The following is a 20,846-nucleotide window of genomic DNA, read 5'->3' as shown; positions in this document are numbered from 1 at the left end:
CCGTTTTAATGAGGTCCACTTCCCAAATATTCTATTGATGAATAAATGACAAGTGGGGGGAGGAGGGGACTATATGTATTGGGAAAAATTAAGTTTATAAATGGAATTCATTATAAGATGACACGTCATGACACGTGGACCAGTCAAAGAAGGATAGGTGATGAAGAATAATCAAAGAGGCATGAGCTTCAACAGGCACAGACAGATGTTCAGGGAAAAAGCAAGGAGGATAGGCGCTCGAACCTCTTTATGATGGAAGGGAATGAATCTGATAGTAAATAAGGTATAGATATGTACTATTGGGCATTAAATACGGGAAACGTTAAGGAATTTGTATTGAATCAAATGTGATTGTTGATTGTAATGTTACATTAAATGTCATTAATTGACAATAATGGCTCAATTATGGTAGAAACGAAACGTATTACCTAGAAATAACTATAAAAGAAGAAGACTGATCATTTGTAAGGACACGAAATATCAACAGAATATACTAATTTACTTTGCTTTCTTCTGTTCATCTTATTATTATTAAAGTCAATTTCTTTTATTCATTCTATATTTGATTATCAGTAACCCGAGTTCTTCTAAAATAAAGTTTTGACGGAAATTCCTATTTTTGGTTAAACAGGGACCTTGATGCCTAATATTGAGCAAAATTTTAGACTTAACTGGGCATCTCTTGGCTCCGGTGAAAAGCGTTTCGATAATGCTCCTGAATATACAATATTTGTTGGTTACTTGGCAGCTGATGTCACTGATTACATGCTTCAGGAGACAGTTAGGGTTAACTATCGTTTTGTGAGAGGAGCTAAGGTTGTAACAGATAGGGCCACAGGGCGCACCAAAGGTTATGGTTTTGTTAAATCTGGGGATGAAAGTGAGCAGTTACGTTCTATGACAGAGATGAATGGACAGTTTTTCTCGACCAGGCCAATGCGGATTGGTCCTGCAGCTAACAAGAAGGGCATGGGTGGTCAGAGTCAAGGTATGTCTCAACCCAGTTGGTACTTGTACTGCTTTATGTGGTAATCTTTTACAGCAGTTAAGCGAAATGTATCTAGCTTGCAGCTTGATTGCTTGCTTCACTTGGCTTGTAGATTTTGGATCTTTTGTCTTTTGTTTAATTGTCATAAAGTCCTTCAATGGTTAAGCTTTGATAGTTCGAGGATGCTGTTGCTTTATTACGTTTCCTTTCATTCCATTATGCTCTTGAATTCTTGATGAGTACCCAGCTATCCACATCACTTCGTTCCCTTTGTTTAAAACTTCTCGTTGAAATATTAAATCTCATAAAACTCCACTTGTCTCCAAGCAGGATGAATGGGAGGCTCTATGATTTAAGGGCCTGGATGCTTGTTTCAGCTGAAATGAATACTATCATTTAGGACGTGGTTTGGCGTAATTCAGTTCATTTAAATGTCGTTAAATATCGTTATGTGGGATCCTCGTAACTTTTTATTTTTATTTTGCAACTTTTTCCATTACTCCGCAGTCCTTGTGTCAGTTTATTTTTCTTTACTTTTCACCCATTTCACTTTATCTTTACATTTCCACCATTTTATTAACTTCAATATCTTGTTAGCCTGCCGGAAGTTGAACTTAATCTTCATTATTCCTTTACGCTTTCTGGTAGTCTCATTCATTGATTTAGTTCCTAGTCCTGGATCTATTCATCTCTTAAGTCTGCTTTATTTACCTCATGAACTTGTTCCGTAAATCCCCTTTACAGGGGCGAGAACTTTCTTGCCACCATTATAATCTTATGCTACCATCATATGTTCTGTTTGGCACAAGATCTGGTACTCATGCTTTCTTTATGTGACACTGTTGCTAATTGAAGGAGTCAAACCTTTTTTTCTTTCACTATGATTTTTTACTATTTAAAATTATCTTAAATTATCAACCATTGTGGCTTGTAATAATTTTATATCGCTCAAGAATCTGTAAATTTTATTTCAAAAACTTGAAGAACCGATGCCCAAATTCATGCTAAAACTAGGTCCTTTGTCCCTGTATATATTCCGAGCCTCTTCACATGAATGGGACATAGGGGTTATAGTTATTTTTAGCTGACAGCTGTATGTACAATTACTTGGGTAGTATTTTTCTTTTTGAAGGTTTATTTTGATAAAATTTGCCACTAATATTCTGAATCTTTATCTCATGGAGAGTTTAAATAAGATGATAATGAGGTTGGTTTTAGGGATTCTTTTGCTATGATCTCTTGACTAACGTGAATCGTCTTTTGATTGGATTTCAGAATATTGCACTTGAATTGTGCCTTTAGATTCTAAATTTAATTGGTTTTGATTTTATTAAAAATGAGTATAGGATAGAGATTGCTTGGAACCCCCCTCTCCCTCCCCCCGAGTATGGAACCAAAGTGTTGCAAAATTGGACTCAAAACATCAAAATAGGTGAAAAAAGACTTGAGAACATTTTTATATATAGCGTATGAATTTCATGCGCTATACCTTAATTCATGCGCTATGCCTTAGTTTGAAAAGTCGGTCAAAGACTTAGTATAGCGCATGAATATGTAATACATGCGCTATAGCGCATGAATATATAATTCATGCGCTATACCCATTTAACTAAACCAGTCCTCTTCTTCCCCGACAGAACTTCCCAACCCCCCTGTTTTAAAAGAGAAAAACTCCATTGGGGCCCACACCTTCCTCGTAATCTTGTCCCGTTTATATTTTATCGTTCTAAAACCGAATCCATGGCTGTCTCGTGGAGTGAAACTCGCTTATTGCCCTAAATAAATAACATAAATTAAAATATATTTACAGTTCTACTACACTAAGGGCACTAAATAACACTAAAAGTCACATATTATTGTTGTACAATTATAAAAATAGTCAAACATGTAACACAAATTATTCAACAGCTATATAACAAAGGTATAATAAACAATTTCCATACAGAACAGATTTGCTGAACATTAAACTAATTCCGATAAAAAAAATCACAAAACAAGCACAAAATCATACAGTATAGTACTAACAACTAATTACTCAAATATATATGACTTATACTAAAAAAGTCTTTAGAAATACCTTTTCTTGAATTTTTTTGAATGGAGTAAAAATGACGCTTTGACAACCAAATCGGGCAATAAGCGAGTTACACTCTATGAGGCAGCCTTGATCGAGTGTTAGATCGATAATATGAACGAAACAAGATTTTTGGGAAGGTGTGAGCTCCAACCAAATCTGCCTTTTATCACCTCTTGTTTAACAGTCACATGGTAAAGCATTATAATTATCTTAATGCATGAGATAGGATGTAATGAGATAATGCCATGTAAGCTGGGAAAGTTAATGAGATAATGCCATGCAGGCTGGGAAAGTCGGGAAATTATTCAGAAACTGCAGGACACCTAGTGGTGAATATACATCTTGAGAATATTTTTCTACTTGTTTACTCATATATTGGTCTTCATTTTGTCCCTTCGCCAAACTGTGGCTATCCTTGACAAATTTGAAACATAAATCTCTTCCTGCTTCCATACTCCCACAAGCACATCGGACATATCCGTTGTGTATGCAAAGTAACCTCATGTTTGGTGATCCAACAGTTCAGATATGTTTCCATTTCACAAATGCTTGATTGCCTCTTTAAACGTTTAGACATGCCTCCTGACCTTTAACGGTTTAGCCAAATGCCTGTCAGTTTGTGTTCGGATGCATATTCTGTTTCTTTTAGGAAGTTAACAATTATCCTTCTTGCTCTTTTGGGGCTATGCAATCATCCGACTGATGCATGATCTATATAATTGTGAAATGACGGTGTGTTTAATTTTATCTCTTGAATCATATGTAATGTCATGGGCGGCTTTCCAGCCGTGCCCCATGACCCCTTGGGCGCGCCCCGTGGCGTCCTAGCAAGCCTTCCAACTCCTAGCGCCACGGACGGCCCCGTGGTCTTGGCCGCGCCAAGTGACAAGCGCGCATGTGCCTCTGTCGCCCCACCGATATCCCTCGCCAGCACCCAACCGCAGGCAGATGCCAACAGCGCCGCGCGCGCAGACAACGCCGCGCGCGCAGACCCTGATGCCAAAGACAATGCTGTGGACAACGGACCTGTTTTATGCCTTATAGCAAACTAAGTCTTTTTCATTGTAAATATAGAGTAGTTTTATTCCATGTACTTCCATTATGTTTCTCTAGCTTAATCAAGTCTAGTCTTGTAGCTTTGGATTTTTTTTAAGCATTATTAGGGGGATCAAGCAATCAAACTTTCTAGCAAGCAAACAATTCTCTGTACTGGTGTCTCTCCCCCTCGACACCGCGTTGCCTTTCTGTAATAGCTTTCATTAATGCAATCAAGCTTTCTTTCATTCTCAATTCTCATTCGTGTTCTCTCAATTGCTCTTGACATTGGTTTTCCCGTACGGCACTGACAATCTAGTCTAGCGTACGGAGGGGACCTCAGTTGGCGGACAGCAACTGCACTGACATCAGTTGCTTAGCCTTACGTCGCCCTTCCAAGGAATCTCAGGAAGGCGCCGCGTAACAGTTGGTATCAGAGCCTAGGCTCGACATCGGACGAGGGAACGCATTGCCACTACCACCATTTCTGACCATGGTGAATCATGGGGACCGCATTGCGGCCCTTGAACAGACGGTTGACGGATTACTGCCCATCATGGATACGGTGCCTGAACTAAGAACCAGCCTAGGGCAAAGGTTGGACGACCGGGACCGCAGGGTGCTCCAGGCCGAAGTTGACATAGAAAACATCAGTCGTGACTCCGAGGGAGATCGGCAAACGGCAGCCACAGAGGCAGCCGAAATTTTTGGCAAATTCGAGGGACTCCAACAGGAGCGTGCCGAGGATTTAGCTTACAGGGCACAAGAGGCAGACATGGTGACTGCCATGCAACAAACTATTGACGACTTGACAGACAAGCTCAATGTTGTCAATGCTGCTTTACAGGGCCTGCTGCGAGGCGGTGGAAACCAGATCGGGGGCGCTGCAAACCCCACTTCCGCGACACAAAAACTGAAAATTCCTGAGCCAAAGCCATACAGTGGAGCTAGGAATGCCAAGGAAGTGGAGAACTTCATATTTGATGTCGAACAATATTTCGATGTTGTTGGGGGCCTAGAAGAAGCTAAGAAGGTAGCAACTGCTGCCATGTATCTTCAGGGTGATGCTAAACTCTGGTGGCGGGTGAAATACGAAGCCATCAAGGCCGGTGAAGATGCTCTCGAAACATGGGCAGAACTGAAGGCAGCCATCCGCCTACAGTTCTTTCCCGAAAATGTCGAATACAATTCAAGGAGAAAGCTACAGGAGCTCCGCCAGACCAAATCCGTGCGGGACTACGTGCGGGAATTCTCCGCACTCATGCTAAGCATACACGACATGGGGGAAAAAGACAAGCTCTTCACTTTCCTAGAAGGGCTGAAACCTTATGCCCGTATGGAGCTATAAAGACAACGGGTAGATACCCTGCCCAAGGCGATCCAAGCAGCTGAATGCCTTGGGGACTATCAAATGGAAGCTCGGAAGGATAGGCCTCAGCCGCCTGCCCGAGCGGGATTCAAAGGGGGCCAGTCTAGCAATGGTGGCCCTAGCAGAAGTGGGGGGAGATCGGAGCTCAACCAAACCTAAGGCTCCCTCCACAGGCAACAATAGTGTTGCGTCTAACAACAATGATCGGGGGAGGAAGCCTCCTTCAGGATGCCGTCATTGCGGCGGACCACATTGGAATAATGAGTGCCCATAGGTACAGATGAATGCCCATCAGACTTTTGATAATTGGACGAATGACGACTCAGACGATGCGGATCAGACTGAACCAGTAGGTGCCTTCAATGCAATTGTTGGCTCTATTTCTGAGGCATTAGCAGAGACTAGTGCTGGTATCCGTAAGAAGAAGGACCCATGTCCAGTCACCAAGAAAGGGAAAAAGAAGGCGGATGATGAGACTCCTCTTAAGCACGAGAGGACCTTAATGTTCGTTGAGATGAAGGTGAATGGCAAGCCCATTCGGGCCATGGTAGACACGGGTGCTACCCACAACTACTTAGCCTCGACTCAGGTGGAGCGCCTTGGTCTAGTTGTAGGGAAAGGTAGAGGCCGTGTCAAGGCTATCAACTCACCTCCCCAGCCAGTGGGTGGAATAGCCAAAGAAGTACCGGTGAAGCTTGGCCCTTACGAAGGAAAATTCAACCTGCGCGTGGTGATCATAGATGACTTCGAGTTGATAGTTGGATTGGAATTCCTGAGGCAAACCAACACCATGCCTGTACCGTATGCTGACATGTTACTGATGATGGGAGCCAACGGGACCAAGCCCTGCATTATCCCGTGCATGCCCATGAAGATGGCCGTTGAAAACATCTCGGCCTTGCAGTTGAAGAAGGGGGTCAAAAGAAATGAACCCACGTTCATGGCAACCCTCTGCATCGAAGATGTAGAACGCTCCTTGGGTCCCATTCCTGAACCCGTGAAGGAGCTACTACTAGAGTTTGAAGATGTCATGCCACAAGACATGCCAAAGCGACTACCGCCTAGGCGCACTGTGGACCATGAAATTGAGCTGGTGTCGGGCGCGAAGCCACCCGCCCGGGCGCCTTACAGAATGTCACAACTCGAACTCACCGAGCTTCGGAGACAATTGACGGAAATGCTAGACACAGGGATTATCGTACCCTCCAAATCCCCATACGGGTCCCCTGTGCTATTCCAGAAGAAACATGATGGTAGTCTACGACTCTGTGTGGACTATCGGGCTCTAAACAAAATTACTGTGAAGAACAAGTACCCTATTCCGCTAATGGCAGACTTGTTCGATAGACTGGGTGGTGCGATGGTGTTCACCAAAATAGACCTGAAGACAGGTTATTGGCAAGTTCGGATTGCAGAGGGTGATGAGCACAAGACGACCTGTGTGACAAGATATGGGTCGTACGATTTCCTGGTTATGTCATTCGGCTTGACTAACGCCCCAGCTACGTTTTGCACTTTGATGAACCAAGTCTTTCGAGAGTACATTGATGAATTCGTGGTGGTCTACTTGGATGACATTGTGGTATATAGCCAAACATTGGAGGAACACCTGATGCACTTGCGGAAGGTCCTAGCTCGATTGCGGGAGCATGAACTATATGCGAAGCTATCTAAGTGCTCCTTTGCTCAAAAGCAAATTGACTTCCTCGGACATGTCATCGAGGAAGGGCGGATCAAGATGGACCAGCAGAAGATTCAGCAATCACAGATTGGCCACCGCCTAAGGATATCCATGCCTTGAGGGCATTCCTTGGTCTATGCAATTTCTATCGACGATTCGTGAAAGGCTACTCCCTCATTGCAGTACCATTGACAGAACTCCTCAAGAAGGTCACGCCTTGGGAATGGGGACCCAAGCGAGCGGAGGCCTTCAACGCATTGAAGGCGGCTATGTCTAGTAGCCCCGTCTTGGCCCTTCCTGATTTGGCCAAGCCATTCGAAGTACAAACAGATGCATCTGACTATGCCCTCGGTGGAGTCCTGCTACAAGAAGGGCATCCTGTGGCGTACGAGAGTCGGAAGCTAAAAGATGCATAGCGGCGCTATGCCGCCCATGAGAAAGAATTATTGGCTGTCGTCCACTGCTTGCGCCTCTGGAGGCACTATCTGCTAGGAACCCCGTTCGTGGTCAAGACAGACAACACAGCTGTTAGCCATTTCATGACCCAGCCGAAGTTGAATGGTCGACAGGCCAGGTGGCAGGAACTCCTAGCTGAATTCCACTTCAACCTGGAGTACCGAAGTGGGAAGACCAATCATGTTGCTGATGCGCTCAGTCGGAGAGCTGATCTAGCATCGGTGTGCTTGCTCGCCACCCTAAGGGGGAGCGAAGTAGCCACCTCCATCAAGGACCAGATACAGGATTTACTCATCAAAGACCCTGCTGCACAGTATTTGGTTGATTTGGTAGGACAGGGCAAGACTCGCCAGTTCTACATGGAAGATGGTTTTCTGAAAGTGAAAAGGAACCGACTTTATGTTCCTAAAGGAGGAGACCTACGAAGGACTCTTCTGGCGGAATGTCATGATACTCTGTGGGCCGGCCATCCCGGTGAAGAACGCACCATGGCGTTACTTCGTCGTGCATATTATTGGCCTCAAATGGCCGATGACGTTGCTCAGCATGTGAAGACTTGTCTAGTATGCTAGAAGGACAAGTCAGACCGCTTAACATAGGCGGGACTCTTGGAACCACTAGCTGTCCCAAAGAGACCTTGGGAAAGTGTTTCCCTGGATTTCATCACCGGATTGCCCAAGGTCGGAGATCTAACAACTATCTTGGTTGTGGTAGATCGGTTTTCCAAATATGCTACCTTTATTGCTGCCCCACAATATATATCAGCAGAAGATATAGCTCGACTCTTCTTCTCTCATGTCGTCAAATATTGGGGCCTACCCAAAGACATTGTTAGTGATCGTGACTCACGCTTCACTAGCAACTTTTGGACCCAACTCTTTAAGTGCCTTGGGTCGAAGCTGAGTCACAACTCAAGTTTTCATCCGCAATCTGATGGCCAGACGGAGCGGTTCAATGGTATGTTGGAGGAATATCTCCGCCATTTTGTAACCGGATCGTAGAAGAATTGGGTGAAGCTTCTGGATGCTGCTCAACTGTGTTTCAATTCACAAAAGAGCTCTAGTACAAACAAAAGCGCTTTTGAAATTGTTACCGGACAGCAACCGCTACTCCCACACACAGTCAATGCACCAACTATGTCGAAATCTCCTCGAGCTGCTAGCTTCTCTAAAGAGTGGAAGCAAAATTTGGAGATAGTGCGGAGCTATCTTGTCAAGGCTCAAAAGCGGATGAAGAGGCATGCTGATCAGAATCGTCGCTTTGTTGAATACCAAGTAGGAGACAAAGTGATGGTCAAAATTCCAAAGCGTTACTTATTTGCGGGGGTCCATGACCCTCGCTTATTGCAAAAGTACATTGGACCCTTGTCCATTGAAAGGCGTATTGGGAAAGTTGCATACCGGGTGGATACCCCAGCTTGGTGGAAAATTCATCTTGTCTTCCATGTCATCCTCCTGAAACCTTTTCGGGAAGACACGGAGGATCCTTCAAGGAGCCAGCTCACAATACCCAGTATTCGAGGGCCCAATTCAACCGGGAAAAGGCGTGTTGAAGCTATCCTTGATGATAGAGTGATTCATGCCTCAAGGAAGGATCACCAAGAGTTCTTGGTGAAATGGCAGGGCTGTGATGCAGAGGAGAACACTTGGGAAAGGGGAACAAACCTCAAAGCCTAAAAGAACCTAATTGAAGATTATCTTGCAAGTAAGGCGTCGAGGACGTCGCCAACTCAGATGGGGGAGAATGTCATGGGAGGCTTTCCAGCCGTGCCCCATGACCCCTTGGGCGCGCCCCGTGGCGTCCTAGCAAGCCTTCCAACTCCTAGCGCCACGGACGGCCCCGTGGTCTTGGCCGCGCCAAGTGACAAGCGCGCATGTGCCTCTGTCGCCCCACCGATATCCCTCGCCAGCACCCAACCGCAGGCAGATGCCAACAGCGCCGCGCGCGCAGACAACGCCGCGCGCGCAGACCCTGATGCCAAAGACAATGCTGCGGACAACGGACTTGTTTTCTGCCTTATAGCAAACTAAGTCTTTTTCATTGTAAATATAGAGTAGTTTTATTCCATGTACTTCCATTATGTTTCTCTAGCTTAATCAAGTCTAGTCTTGTAGCTTTGGATTTTTTTTTAAGCATTATTAGGGGGGATCAAGCAATCAAACTTTCTAGCAAGCAAACAATTCTCTATACTGGTGTCTCTCCCCCTCGACACCGCGTTGCCTTTCTGTAATAGCTTTCATTAATGCAATCAAGCTTTCTTTCATTCTCAATTCTCATTCGTGTTCTCTCAATTGCTCTTGACATTGGTTTTCCCGTACGGCACTGACAATCTAGTCTAGCGTACGGAGGGGACCTCAGTTGGCGGACAGCAACTGCACTGACATCAGTTGCTTAGCCTTACGTCGCCCTTCCAAGGACTCTTAGGAAGGCGCCGCGTAACAGTAATAGTGTTCTGTTATCAAGAAAGTTGTACAAAATGATTTGTTTAAGTGATGGCGGTTGTCCCCTGTCTGACCTTTGCCTTCTTGTGATGGTTTACGGTATATAAGCTTGTTCATTTGTATTCCATCTTGCTCATGAAGCATAAATTTTCCTCCCTCTCCCCTCACCTTTGCCTCTTTCTTTTGCAACTTCGTATCAAAGTTCACCTGGAACTCAAAATGGGGATGACCCTTCTAATACCATTTCTTTCTGGCAGAATTTGGCATTCAGTCAGCTTGTACTCATATCCAAATGAATTTGGTTGCAGATTTTTGTTGGGAACGTGGATACCAATGTAACAGATGAGCATCTGAGGCAGATTTTTGGACATTATGGACAGTTGCTTCATGTAAAAATGTTTGCTGACAGGTACAGTAATATGCCTTCTGAAGACGATCAATCTCAATGCTTGGAGGCTTAACACGTGAGCCATCATTGTTATTGCAGAAGTTGTGCTGAGGAAGCTCTACGGTCACTAAATGGAACTCAGCTTGGTGGACAAAGCATCCGTCTTTCCTGGGGTCGTAGTCTTGCAAACAAGCAGGTTATTTAGTAATGTCAATATTCTAATTTCTGGTTTTGGCACTTCTCGGTTGGTGCCAATGAACTATGTGTTGATCCAAATCTGTATTATGCGGCGGGCTATGCAGGATATGGGAATTACACACAACCTCAACAACAACAGCAAATGTTGCAGTAGCCTCAGGTTTGATCAACCCGTTCAGCTTATTTATAACTAAAATTAATAGCCCATCTCCTTTTATGAGTTAAATGGATGCAACATTCTTTTAGGTTATTAATATCTTTTAGCTGTTGACTGCTGCTTATCTTTTTGTTTCTGGTTTAACTGGGGAACAAAAGGTTGAAATTTAAACTATAAGAGCAACTCATGGAAAATGATGATGTATTCGATATTAATTCATTTCACTTTAATTTGTTTTTGCAGTGATCTGCTGGTCGAATGAATTGCTGAGTGCTTCATTGCATGACTATTTACTAGCGTTAAAGGGGGAGCCCAGGGGATTCTCATTTGGAATCCAGATGTAGTATATTTCACTATCTATGGGTCTTGGAAACTTTTGTAGGCTACTTCTTGGGGATACAATATATTTCTTTAGTTTATTGCCTGCTCTTTGTTTTTTTTATGTTTCATGTCGCATTTTTGTTTCTTAGATATGAGATCTACATATACTTGAAGACCTCGGAGAGGTAGAGGGCATGTCTTTATACATGTGCTTGTTCTGACATATAATTGATGCCAATTCCTCCGAAGGCCAAAAATGATGAAAAAGATTTAAAAATACCCTCTATCCACCTTGACAGTTAGGTTAATGCTGATAATTATTCAATTTCACGTGGTAACTTCTTATTGATCGAAATTAAAACGTCTAACCTAGTAGAAAGATCCACCCATATCTACCCGTTTTTCGGACTAACCCGCCCTAAACACTAACCGAACCCGAATAAAAAGTTCAAATAAAAAAAAGACATCCCACCTCCATCTAACCCATGGATTTATATGTGTTCATTTTCTTGATTAAACTCACGTATAATATTATCATCAAATAAAGGTTCATGAACAAATTAAACAAATAAGAAAAGCCTAGCATGAATGAGTCAATGATTTCTTGACAATAATGTGTGACGGGAAACTAGGGGTAGTCCAACGGTTTATGATATCTTTCAAACAATCACTTTGAGATCTTTTCGTTATGTTAAAATGATTAAATTAAACTCATCTTGAATATAATGAAATTTGTGTCTATCATGTAAACTGAACTGTATGCCATAACAAGAAAAAGAAAACCACGTAGTAAATTTACGTCTATATGTTCGCTGCAACTTCCATGGAGCTTTTGTTCCCTGGAGTTCGATAGAAGTGACGCCTCTTTTTTTAATTGAACTTTTTGTTCGGGTCGGATTAGCATTTGAAGTGGGTTAGTGTGAAAAACTGGTAGACATGGGTGGGTCTTTTTGATGGGTTAGATGTTTTAATTTTGGCCAATAAGAAGTTATTACGTAGAATTTAAATAATTATTATTTTTAATTCAACATTAACCTAACGGTCAAAGGGTATAAGCGAACTAAAAATGTGGATGGAGGAATATTTTTAACCCAACAGGTGAATGAAGAGTATTTTAAAATCCTTTTCAATAGTTTAGAAGCACTTTTAACACTTTTCCCTAGTTTCAATCATATGGAAGACTCATGCGATCCCAATTTCAGTAACTTCTAGATACGCGAACTGTAGTTTTATAAACTTGCCTTGGTGCTCTGAACATTGAGTATGACTGTTACTTTCTTATCCCACTTCGACTAACCAATTAAAATATATTTTTGAAAGCCTCCAAGTCGCAGCAGTTATAATAAACGAGCAAGTTTAGCTATTGCTTGGCCACTCGATTTGGCAATATCGAGGACGATGGCATTTTGCAGTTGGAAGTATCCAGGCACGTATTATTAGTGTGTAGTTAGATAACCTCTACAAAAAATGTAAAAAAATAAAAACAATAGACCTTCCCTTGTTTTGGATTGCATGTTTAAGAAAATAGACATTTAATTGCAAACTTTTGACAACATAAAACTGTTGGAGCAGAGAACCATATAAACCAACTTTCCAAATAGTGCTCATCTCATAGAAGATGCTAATGTTATGGTTGGATAGAAGGAATAGGAAGTTCATGTGAGGAGACAAATGACTGCTGAATTTGCTTTTAAAACACATCATTCCTATGTCTTTCCATTTAGAATAAACGAAGATCTGCATCAGATTCACATGGAATACTGAATTTTTTTTCTGCAGCAGCGGGCCAAGAACTTCAAACGGAATACCAGAACACAGCCAGTTTATATATGACCAGTTAGTAAATGCACCCATAAGAAGCCTGACGCAGGCGATTTGTTGTTCCTCCAAGGCATATTCCAGGAAGAGGGGCTCCTTAAGCAAATACTGTCTAATTAGTTCCATCAAAACTGAAATATGTACTAGTAGCTTAATTCATTCTGGCTTCTTAAGGTTCAGGCAGTTATCCGTTGCTTGGTTAAACAACTCCTGAACCTGCTTTAGCTCCTTTTCTAAATCAACAAAATCAAACTGAGTTTCAGAATAAACAAAAAATAATAAAAAGATTAAAAGGTACATAGACGTTTGGACCTTAGCCTAACTAGAACAACTTTGACCACTCTCTCAGAAAGAAAACAAAGGAAAAACAAATACATGAATGCTAACTTTCCTCCACCACAAATTCTGCAGTTAAGTAAAGGATATAGGTTCTGTGGAAGACTGATTAGATGGAAGTAATGCTCAATCAGTTATAACCATCTCGGTCAGTATGTGCATAGCCATGTATTGTGTAAAAATGCCTATCCCAAAACCAAAGTTACGTCAGATACGCTAGGAAATCCTTACCTGCAGCTTCCAGTTGCTTTTGGAGTTCTTGGCCAACAGCATCGTTCTCAGCCTGCATCACATACAGAGAGTAAGAGTTATTGGGTAAAACGCAGACAAAAACACTTGGCCCAAAAACATAATAACAGATTAATCTTCATTTATCCTTTTCATTTTTTAATTTAACTACATAGAGGTTCTGTTTCTCAGTAAGTATATGGCATTGGAATTAGAGAAAGATGGAGCATCATCTTGCTCAAGTGTCATATGTCAAAAAATTATTTACAGAGAAGCTTATACCTGGAGTTCTGCAATTCTTTTCAATTGGGCTTCTTCACCCCCATCTGATAAAGGAAGAGCAGCAACCAATGCATCAAACTGTCCAGTAAACAAACAGAAGAAAAATGTTTCAAGAATACGACAACATTGTAGCAAAGCTACACTTTAGGAGCACATTGCAATAGGTCGAAATTAAGAGCCATGCAATCTTCAGGGCTACTCTCAAGTGCCATATGTGCATCTTAAGTTTGGCGGGATGCTAGATCAGACCACCTCTGATTGCGAGGACAAGATGAAAACAAGAGAAATATAGCTGTGAACTTGAACACTTTAGAAATAATGACAAGTGTGTCCATGTATTTCACTGAAGACAGCTAAAGGGCCACAAGCTAGAATTCAGTTTTCGGGTTTTGAAGAACCATGGATTACCCTATGAGACTTAGCCTAGATTTTATGGTTTAACTCCTGAGGCTGAGAGCAAGTTCTCAAGTTAAAGTCCCTAGAGTAATGAGATTCTGTTCAACTAGTAGTTCGAATTTGCCCACCATTATGTGAATAAGTCAGGTTTTAATTTGAGTAGTTTGTGATGTTAATAACATTATTATATGTGTGTTAAAATAAATGATAACAGACTTAGGTCTTTGAACTCAACCACACTGGTCTCAAGACTCAACAAACAAAGACTTAAACTTAGATAGGAAGAGCCATGAAACATAAATATCCCCATGATATGCGTAAAGGTCCACAAACAAGATAATATAAAGATTTGATGTATTAAAAAACAAATAGACTAGCCAAAGGAAGACGAAAAGACACTATTTGACCAGAAAAAAATAATTCAATATTCTAGGAATCCTGGATATTTTCAAAGTACATGCAGATGGTCCATATAATGTGGTTTGCTCATCTTAGTTGATCAACTTGATCTATAAGGATGTTATAGAAAGAAAATGTGAAGGTAGGGAGGTTTACCTGCTTGGCAGCCTTAACAAAAGCAGCACTCATTTGCTTTGGTTGCTCTGCAACATTGGCTGCATCCTCTGTAGGATTAGCAGGAGGAGGTTCTGGATAATTAGGTGACAGACGAACAGGAGGGGCATCCCTCTGAAGGGTACCGAAGGTGTTGAAAGCAAGAGCTGCAATGGTATTTACTTGCTCCTGTAGCTGGGATATTATATCCATCTTGTGGATCCTTCCCTAAGTTCCAAGAAAATGGTGAATTTAGATTTTAAGACGATTGCCTATATATATATTGAGTACCAAGGATTCAGGGCTACTGTTATTTTCATCAATAACTGTCACCATTCTTTTTTCTGAGGGAATAGGGAATTTTTCCAATTTAAGTGACATTAATCGAAATGGGATTATTTATTGATTTCAGAGTCGCCACTTGGAATAATTTATGGTATACCCAGTGTTTTGGAAAGCGTTAAGCGCAAAAAAGCGACGAGGCCTCGCTTCACAGAATCGCAAAGCGCAAAGCGAAGCGCACGCTTTTTTCATGTGAAGCGCAATTTAACACAAATAAAAAAAATAAAATAGGCATAGATAAATGGCTAAGAACTCATTAAAAATAACATATTAAGCAAATGGCTTGATGCCATTGAATAATCAAATTAAATTTACTACAATCAACAAAAAAAAAAATAACAATTAATTCACCGGTAACAGAGCATAAATTGCAGAAGAAGTCGCGTATGTTTGTTTGTTCACAGATGGTTTATTTGCCAAATTTTTTTAAAAAAAACCTAGTTGATGCCTTCTGCTCGCTTAAGCACGCTTTTTCTTGCTTTTTCTACCGGCTCGCTTCTCGCTTAAGCGAGAAAAGCGCATGCTTTTTTAATGTGAGTCGCCTTTTTACCAGAAAAGCGCTAACCCTGCACCTCGCCTCGCTTCATCGCTTAAAGCGAGAAGCGAGCGCTTTTAATAACACTGGGTATCCCAAGTTACCGGTTTATTTTAGAATCTCATATCGAGGAAATTGACTCTATTTTATAGTTTGCGAACACAAAAGACTAGATAAGGAATTCTATTAATCCGGGAGAAGGTGTGAGACACTCCCGAGTTCTGTGGTTTCAGCATGGTCGCTCAACTATTAATACAACAACAACAACAACCTAGTATAATCCCACAAGTGGGGTCTGGGGAGGGTAATATGTATGCAGACCTTACCCCTACCCCGAGGGGCAGAGAGACTGTTTCCAGGAGACTCTCGGCTCAACACAGCGACAAGAGACGATATATTAGTACTATCAATAGACTCATAATAAAATAACATAAAAGAACATAGCATAACATAAAATAAAAATACCAGCAATATAAGAAATATAGGAAGTACGAAAAAGATGGAAGATATAATAATATCCAACAGATAAAGCCCTGCATCAGTAGCTGACCAGTGGCATCCTAAGACTAACTCCTAACTGGCTAGTCTCACTCTAGTGCGCTGTAGAAATACTCACAACTTCCCCTAGCCTACAACCTTAATGCTCGACCTCCACAATTCCCTGTCAAGGGTCATGTCCTCAGTAATCCTAAGTCGTGCCATATCCTGCCTGATCACCTCTCCCCAATACTTCTTAGGTCTCCCTCTACCTCTCCTCGTGCCCACCACAGCCAGTCGTTCACACCTCCTCATCGGTGCCTCAGTGCTCCTCCTCTGAATGTGCCCGAACCATCTGAGTCTTGCTTCCTGCATCTTATCCTCCATGGGGGCCACGTCCACCTTCTCTCGAATATCTTCATTCCTAATTTTATCCATCCTTGTATGCCCGCACATCCACCTCAACATCCTCATCTCTGCTACTTTCATCTTCTGGATGTATGAGTTCTTAACCGGCCAACACTCGGTCTCATACAATATGGCAGGCCTAACCACTGCTTTATAAAACTTATCTTTTAGTAACGTTGGCACTTTCTTGACACACAGGACTCCCGACGCTAACCTCCACTTCATCCACCCCACTCCTATACGGTGTGTGACATCCTCGTCAATCTCCCTGATCCCCTGAATAACTGACCCAAGGTACTTGAAACTACTCCTCTTAGGAATGACTTGAGAGTCAAGCCTCACTTCCACTCCCGTTTCCGTCGGCTCGGCCCCAAATTTGCACTCGAGGTATTCCGTCTTCATCTTGCTCAACCTGAAGCCTTTAGACTCAAGGGCTTGTCTCCAAACCTCTAGCCTCTCGTTGACGCCGCCTCGTGTCTCATCAATTAGAACTATGTCATCAGCAAATAGCATGCACCATGGCACATCTCCTTGAATATGATGAGTTAGTGCATCCATCACCAGGGCAAATAGGAAAGGGCTGAACGCAGACCCTTGGTGTAACCCCGTAACAACCGGAAAATGCTCGGAGTCGCCTCCTACTGTCCTAACCCGAGTCTTAGCTCTATCATACATGTCTTTAATCACTCTAATGTAGGCCGCCGGGACCCCTTTAACCTCTAAGCAGCTCCATAAGACCTCCCTAGGAACTCTGTCGTATGCTTTCTCTAGATCAATAAACACCATGTGGAGATCCTTCTTCTTATCCCTATATTGTTCCACCATCCTCCTAATAAGGTGGATAGCTTCTGTGGTAGATCGCCCTGGCATGAACCCGAACTGGTTGTCTGAAATAGACACCGTCTTTCGCACTCTCATTTCTACCGCTCAACTATTAATAATATGCTTAATTATCTGATTTATTACAAGTTTTAAACCTATTGTGCATTTTTAACCTTTTAAACCGCTTTTAATTATTTATGGAGTTTATTTGCACAAGTCGCGATGTCGCGCACTCGTTTGTTTTTGTACATATTGCGAATTGCGCCACGTGAAACGCACCCGCAATTTACAACATGTTTATTATTATTATTATTTTAAGTTGTGGTCAAGTCACGTGAAACACACACTCGAATTGGGGATTTACGTATCGCGACTATGCCACAGGAACCGTACCCATAGTCACGATGATTTATTTATTAACCGCGCCTAAAGCAACTAGCGCATGTTCATAATTTGTTTTTCCTTACATTGAAATTATTTACAAAAAAGGGCTAAGATTACAAAAGGGATTGTAGGCTTGAGGAAAACGATTCTGTTGATCCAACACTTAAGGAAAGATTAATCACAGTCCCATATCACATATCTTGTAATGTTGGAAATAGCTAAATCTGTACTGGTTTGAAGTCATATGAGCATGGTTGAAAAGGGGCTGTTGATATCAATTAAGGGTAGAAAGTCTACTTTTAAATCCAATTACTGCTAATCAAATTCTTAATGGTCTTTAGTCACAAACAGACCCTGAAATTGGCAGCCTCAATATTGAGTGCAAACATAGCCTCTGTATAACTTCACACATAATCACAATGATATTGCCAAAATCATCCAAGTGCATATCTAGTTACAAGTTAATGACAGAAGAATTTATACATCAATCCAAGTTGTGCAAATGATATCCCTAAAATTTATAATTATCCCTAAACTTTCTCGCACAGATTTAATCCATTTATCTTGATGTTTATTGTTCAATGATTAATACTATACCCAGCTAAGTTCAAAAACCAACATGTGTTTTAATGGAAACTTCACTAGACATCAAATCGCAGAAGAGAGAAGTTTGGCAAATCTGCAAAAAATTAAACAGGAATTTAACCAATTCTCAATTTAAACCTAACATGATTAGATTACCCAACACAGTATTCATAGCTGAAAACCGGGATCAAACTAATTCAAATAGGTGTCGTATTTCGATTTATTTCAACTATTTCAACCAATTTGAGACGAAATACACATCCCTTACATACTAGAATAACAAAGATCAGAACTCGAGCAAATCTACAAGAAGCTAAAAGGAATCCCACAATTTTTTATCATTTGACTAAAGCATAAGACGAAGAAGTTTCCAAAACTTACCCGATCGAACAGAGAAAAGCTAGAATAAGCCAAATGAAGGCAGAAACAAACTCGAACGGAGCTCAGCAATTCCAGAAAAACAGCAAAATCAGCGGAAATCGAACGGCAAATCCACGGCTCCGAAACCGCTTTCAGAAACCCAGAAAGAAAATAAATCGTGCTCTGAAATCAGTTCTTCTTCAAATCTCCATTGAAAATTCCAGTTTTTCTTTCCATTTTTTAGCTTTTGATTTTTTTAGAATCTGGTTTTTGGTATTTTCAGTTGCTACATAGATGGCTTAAGCGAGTGTGAGTGTGTATGAGATGAGAGAAAATGGTCAGCCGAATTGGGTGGCTGCTCGAGAGAGAAGAAGAAGAGAAAGGAGGCGGTTAGTGTTTTTGTTCTTTTGGAGGGGTCTGTTTGTGTTCTTAGAGAAGATGGGAGACTTAGGTCAAGGAGATGAAACGACGTAGTGTCCATGTGAAACTACGTCGGTTGGTGGTCTGGGAGGAGAGGCTATTGGACCGGGTCTGGGGCGAATTGGCAATTGGGCCAATTACATTTGGCTTCTAACCCAATTTTAACAAACAGCTTGTTTGGATGATTGTTACCTGTTATATTGTATCGTATTGTTACTTTAAATACAATGTTTGTTTTGATTGTTACTTAAATTTTATTGTATCGTATCGTTAAATTCGTCGTTACATAACGATGAAATGTGTCACTTTGTGTAATGACCGATCTGGTGTGGTCGCGTCGTTACCTTGTCCTTTTCTCTCAATTTCACCCTCCATTATTATTAAATAATTTTATTTTATCATTTACCCTACCTTTTTATATACCGTATCATAATTTTTCTTTATAATATTGCAAGCTTATTCATCATATTACTAGTGCATGATAACATGAAACAACGGCAAAATGACACAATCCATCCAAACATTATATTCATCAAACGATACAGTACAGTACAATACAATACGATACGATACATTATGAAACGATATAAAACAACCATCCAAACAAACTATTTATTTCTTTTCTTTGTTTTTCTTTCCCTTTTTAATTAAAAATCCTAATCAAATTAATTAAGCACCTAAATTAATTCCTAAATCAAATCTAACTTATGGGATTAAACCTAACATTTATTTCTAATATTTAAATAATTGATTAAATTAAAACTAATAAAAGAAAATTACTAATTTAAAACTAAAAGATAAAAATGTAAAAATGACTTGTATTTTTTTTGTGATTTTTGTTTGATAATACATATAATTAATGTAATTAAATCCTAAATATAATTAAGGTCTAAAATGTTATGAGATGAAAAATTAAATATTTTTATGATTTTTATGGTTTAAAACACCTCAAAATATGCATGAACAATGCAAAACAAATTGGATAAAAGTAAAGAAAAATTCCTACAATTCTATGTAATAATTATAAAACTATTTTGGAATATTTTTAGGAATAATTTATATTAGGGCAAAAATTAGGTGCTCACAATAACTATCAATCAAGCATCAGTCACAGATAGACTTGTCAAAGAAGATATAATCAAATAACAAATTTCAAATTACTTTTGGTAAGTTATTACAACAGCAGAAAAGACAGTTTTTATAACACTAATGTAGATTTCACCACGAAGTTGCTGATTGTTTCTCAAGCTATCAAACTCTACCAGAACAGGTCTTATTATATATCTTACAAGACTTGAAGTAGTTGATGGTTACTGAGTCACATAAAATCTTATCATGTTGTAATCTAATGAGATATTCCTAGTGTATCTCATGTAGTAGTATCAGAGCATGGACACTCTAACTTTGCTTTTTAGTTGGTTATCACACACAATATTCTTGTAGTTGTTCCTTTTCTGAAATAAGATCAGTCACAATTCTGACCCAGCTTAATGAGGGGGTTGGTAGAAACAATATTCTTATACAACTTAGGAATACTAATTAATCTTGGTTTAATTTCCAACAGCCTCCCTCAAACCAAGATCTTCAAACTTGAGCATGCCATGAGTAACATCAAGCCTTGTAGAAGTCGAGTACCTTAGACTCTTCACCAATTTACTAAAATATGTAGCATCAATAAAATTACGAGTGCCATCTTTAGTCAACTTCAATTTATCTTGCATATTGCTCATATATGATTTGTCTTTACTCATGGTAAATCCCTACAAAATATCATCAATATAATTTTTCTT

The 20,846-nt window shown here is 40.6% G+C and overlaps 1 protein-coding gene and 1 pseudogene across 1 annotated transcript; one reads left to right on the top strand and one right to left on the bottom strand.

Annotated features, from left to right (window-relative positions):
• LOC142176076 (polyadenylate-binding protein RBP45-like) overlaps window positions 1-10,960 on the top strand; it is a 36,481-nt pseudogene extending 25,521 nt beyond the window's left edge.
• A 1,619-nt stretch (window positions 10,961-12,579) lies between these two features.
• On the bottom strand, window positions 12,580-19,028 carry LOC107811605 (mediator of RNA polymerase II transcription subunit 21). Its single transcript, XM_016636570.2, has 5 exons — window positions 18,658-19,028; window positions 14,727-14,951; window positions 13,776-13,853; window positions 13,497-13,548; window positions 12,580-13,162 (listed from the first exon to the last, which is right to left on the bottom strand). The coding sequence occupies exons 2-5, from the start codon at window positions 14,934-14,936 to the stop codon at window positions 13,086-13,088; spliced, it is 417 nt and encodes a 138-aa protein (XP_016492056.1). The 5' UTR covers window positions 14,937-14,951; window positions 18,658-19,028; the 3' UTR covers window positions 12,580-13,085.
• Window positions 19,029-20,846: the final 1,818 nt, after the last annotated feature.

Source organism: Nicotiana tabacum, chromosome 22, assembly GCF_000715075.1.
Source record: "Nicotiana tabacum cultivar K326 chromosome 22, ASM71507v2, whole genome shotgun sequence".
In the NCBI taxonomy this organism is placed as follows: Eukaryota; Viridiplantae; Streptophyta; class Magnoliopsida; order Solanales; family Solanaceae; genus Nicotiana; species Nicotiana tabacum.
Note: the sequence above shows the minus strand (reverse complement) of the source record. Positions and strands in the feature narration are given on the sequence as shown.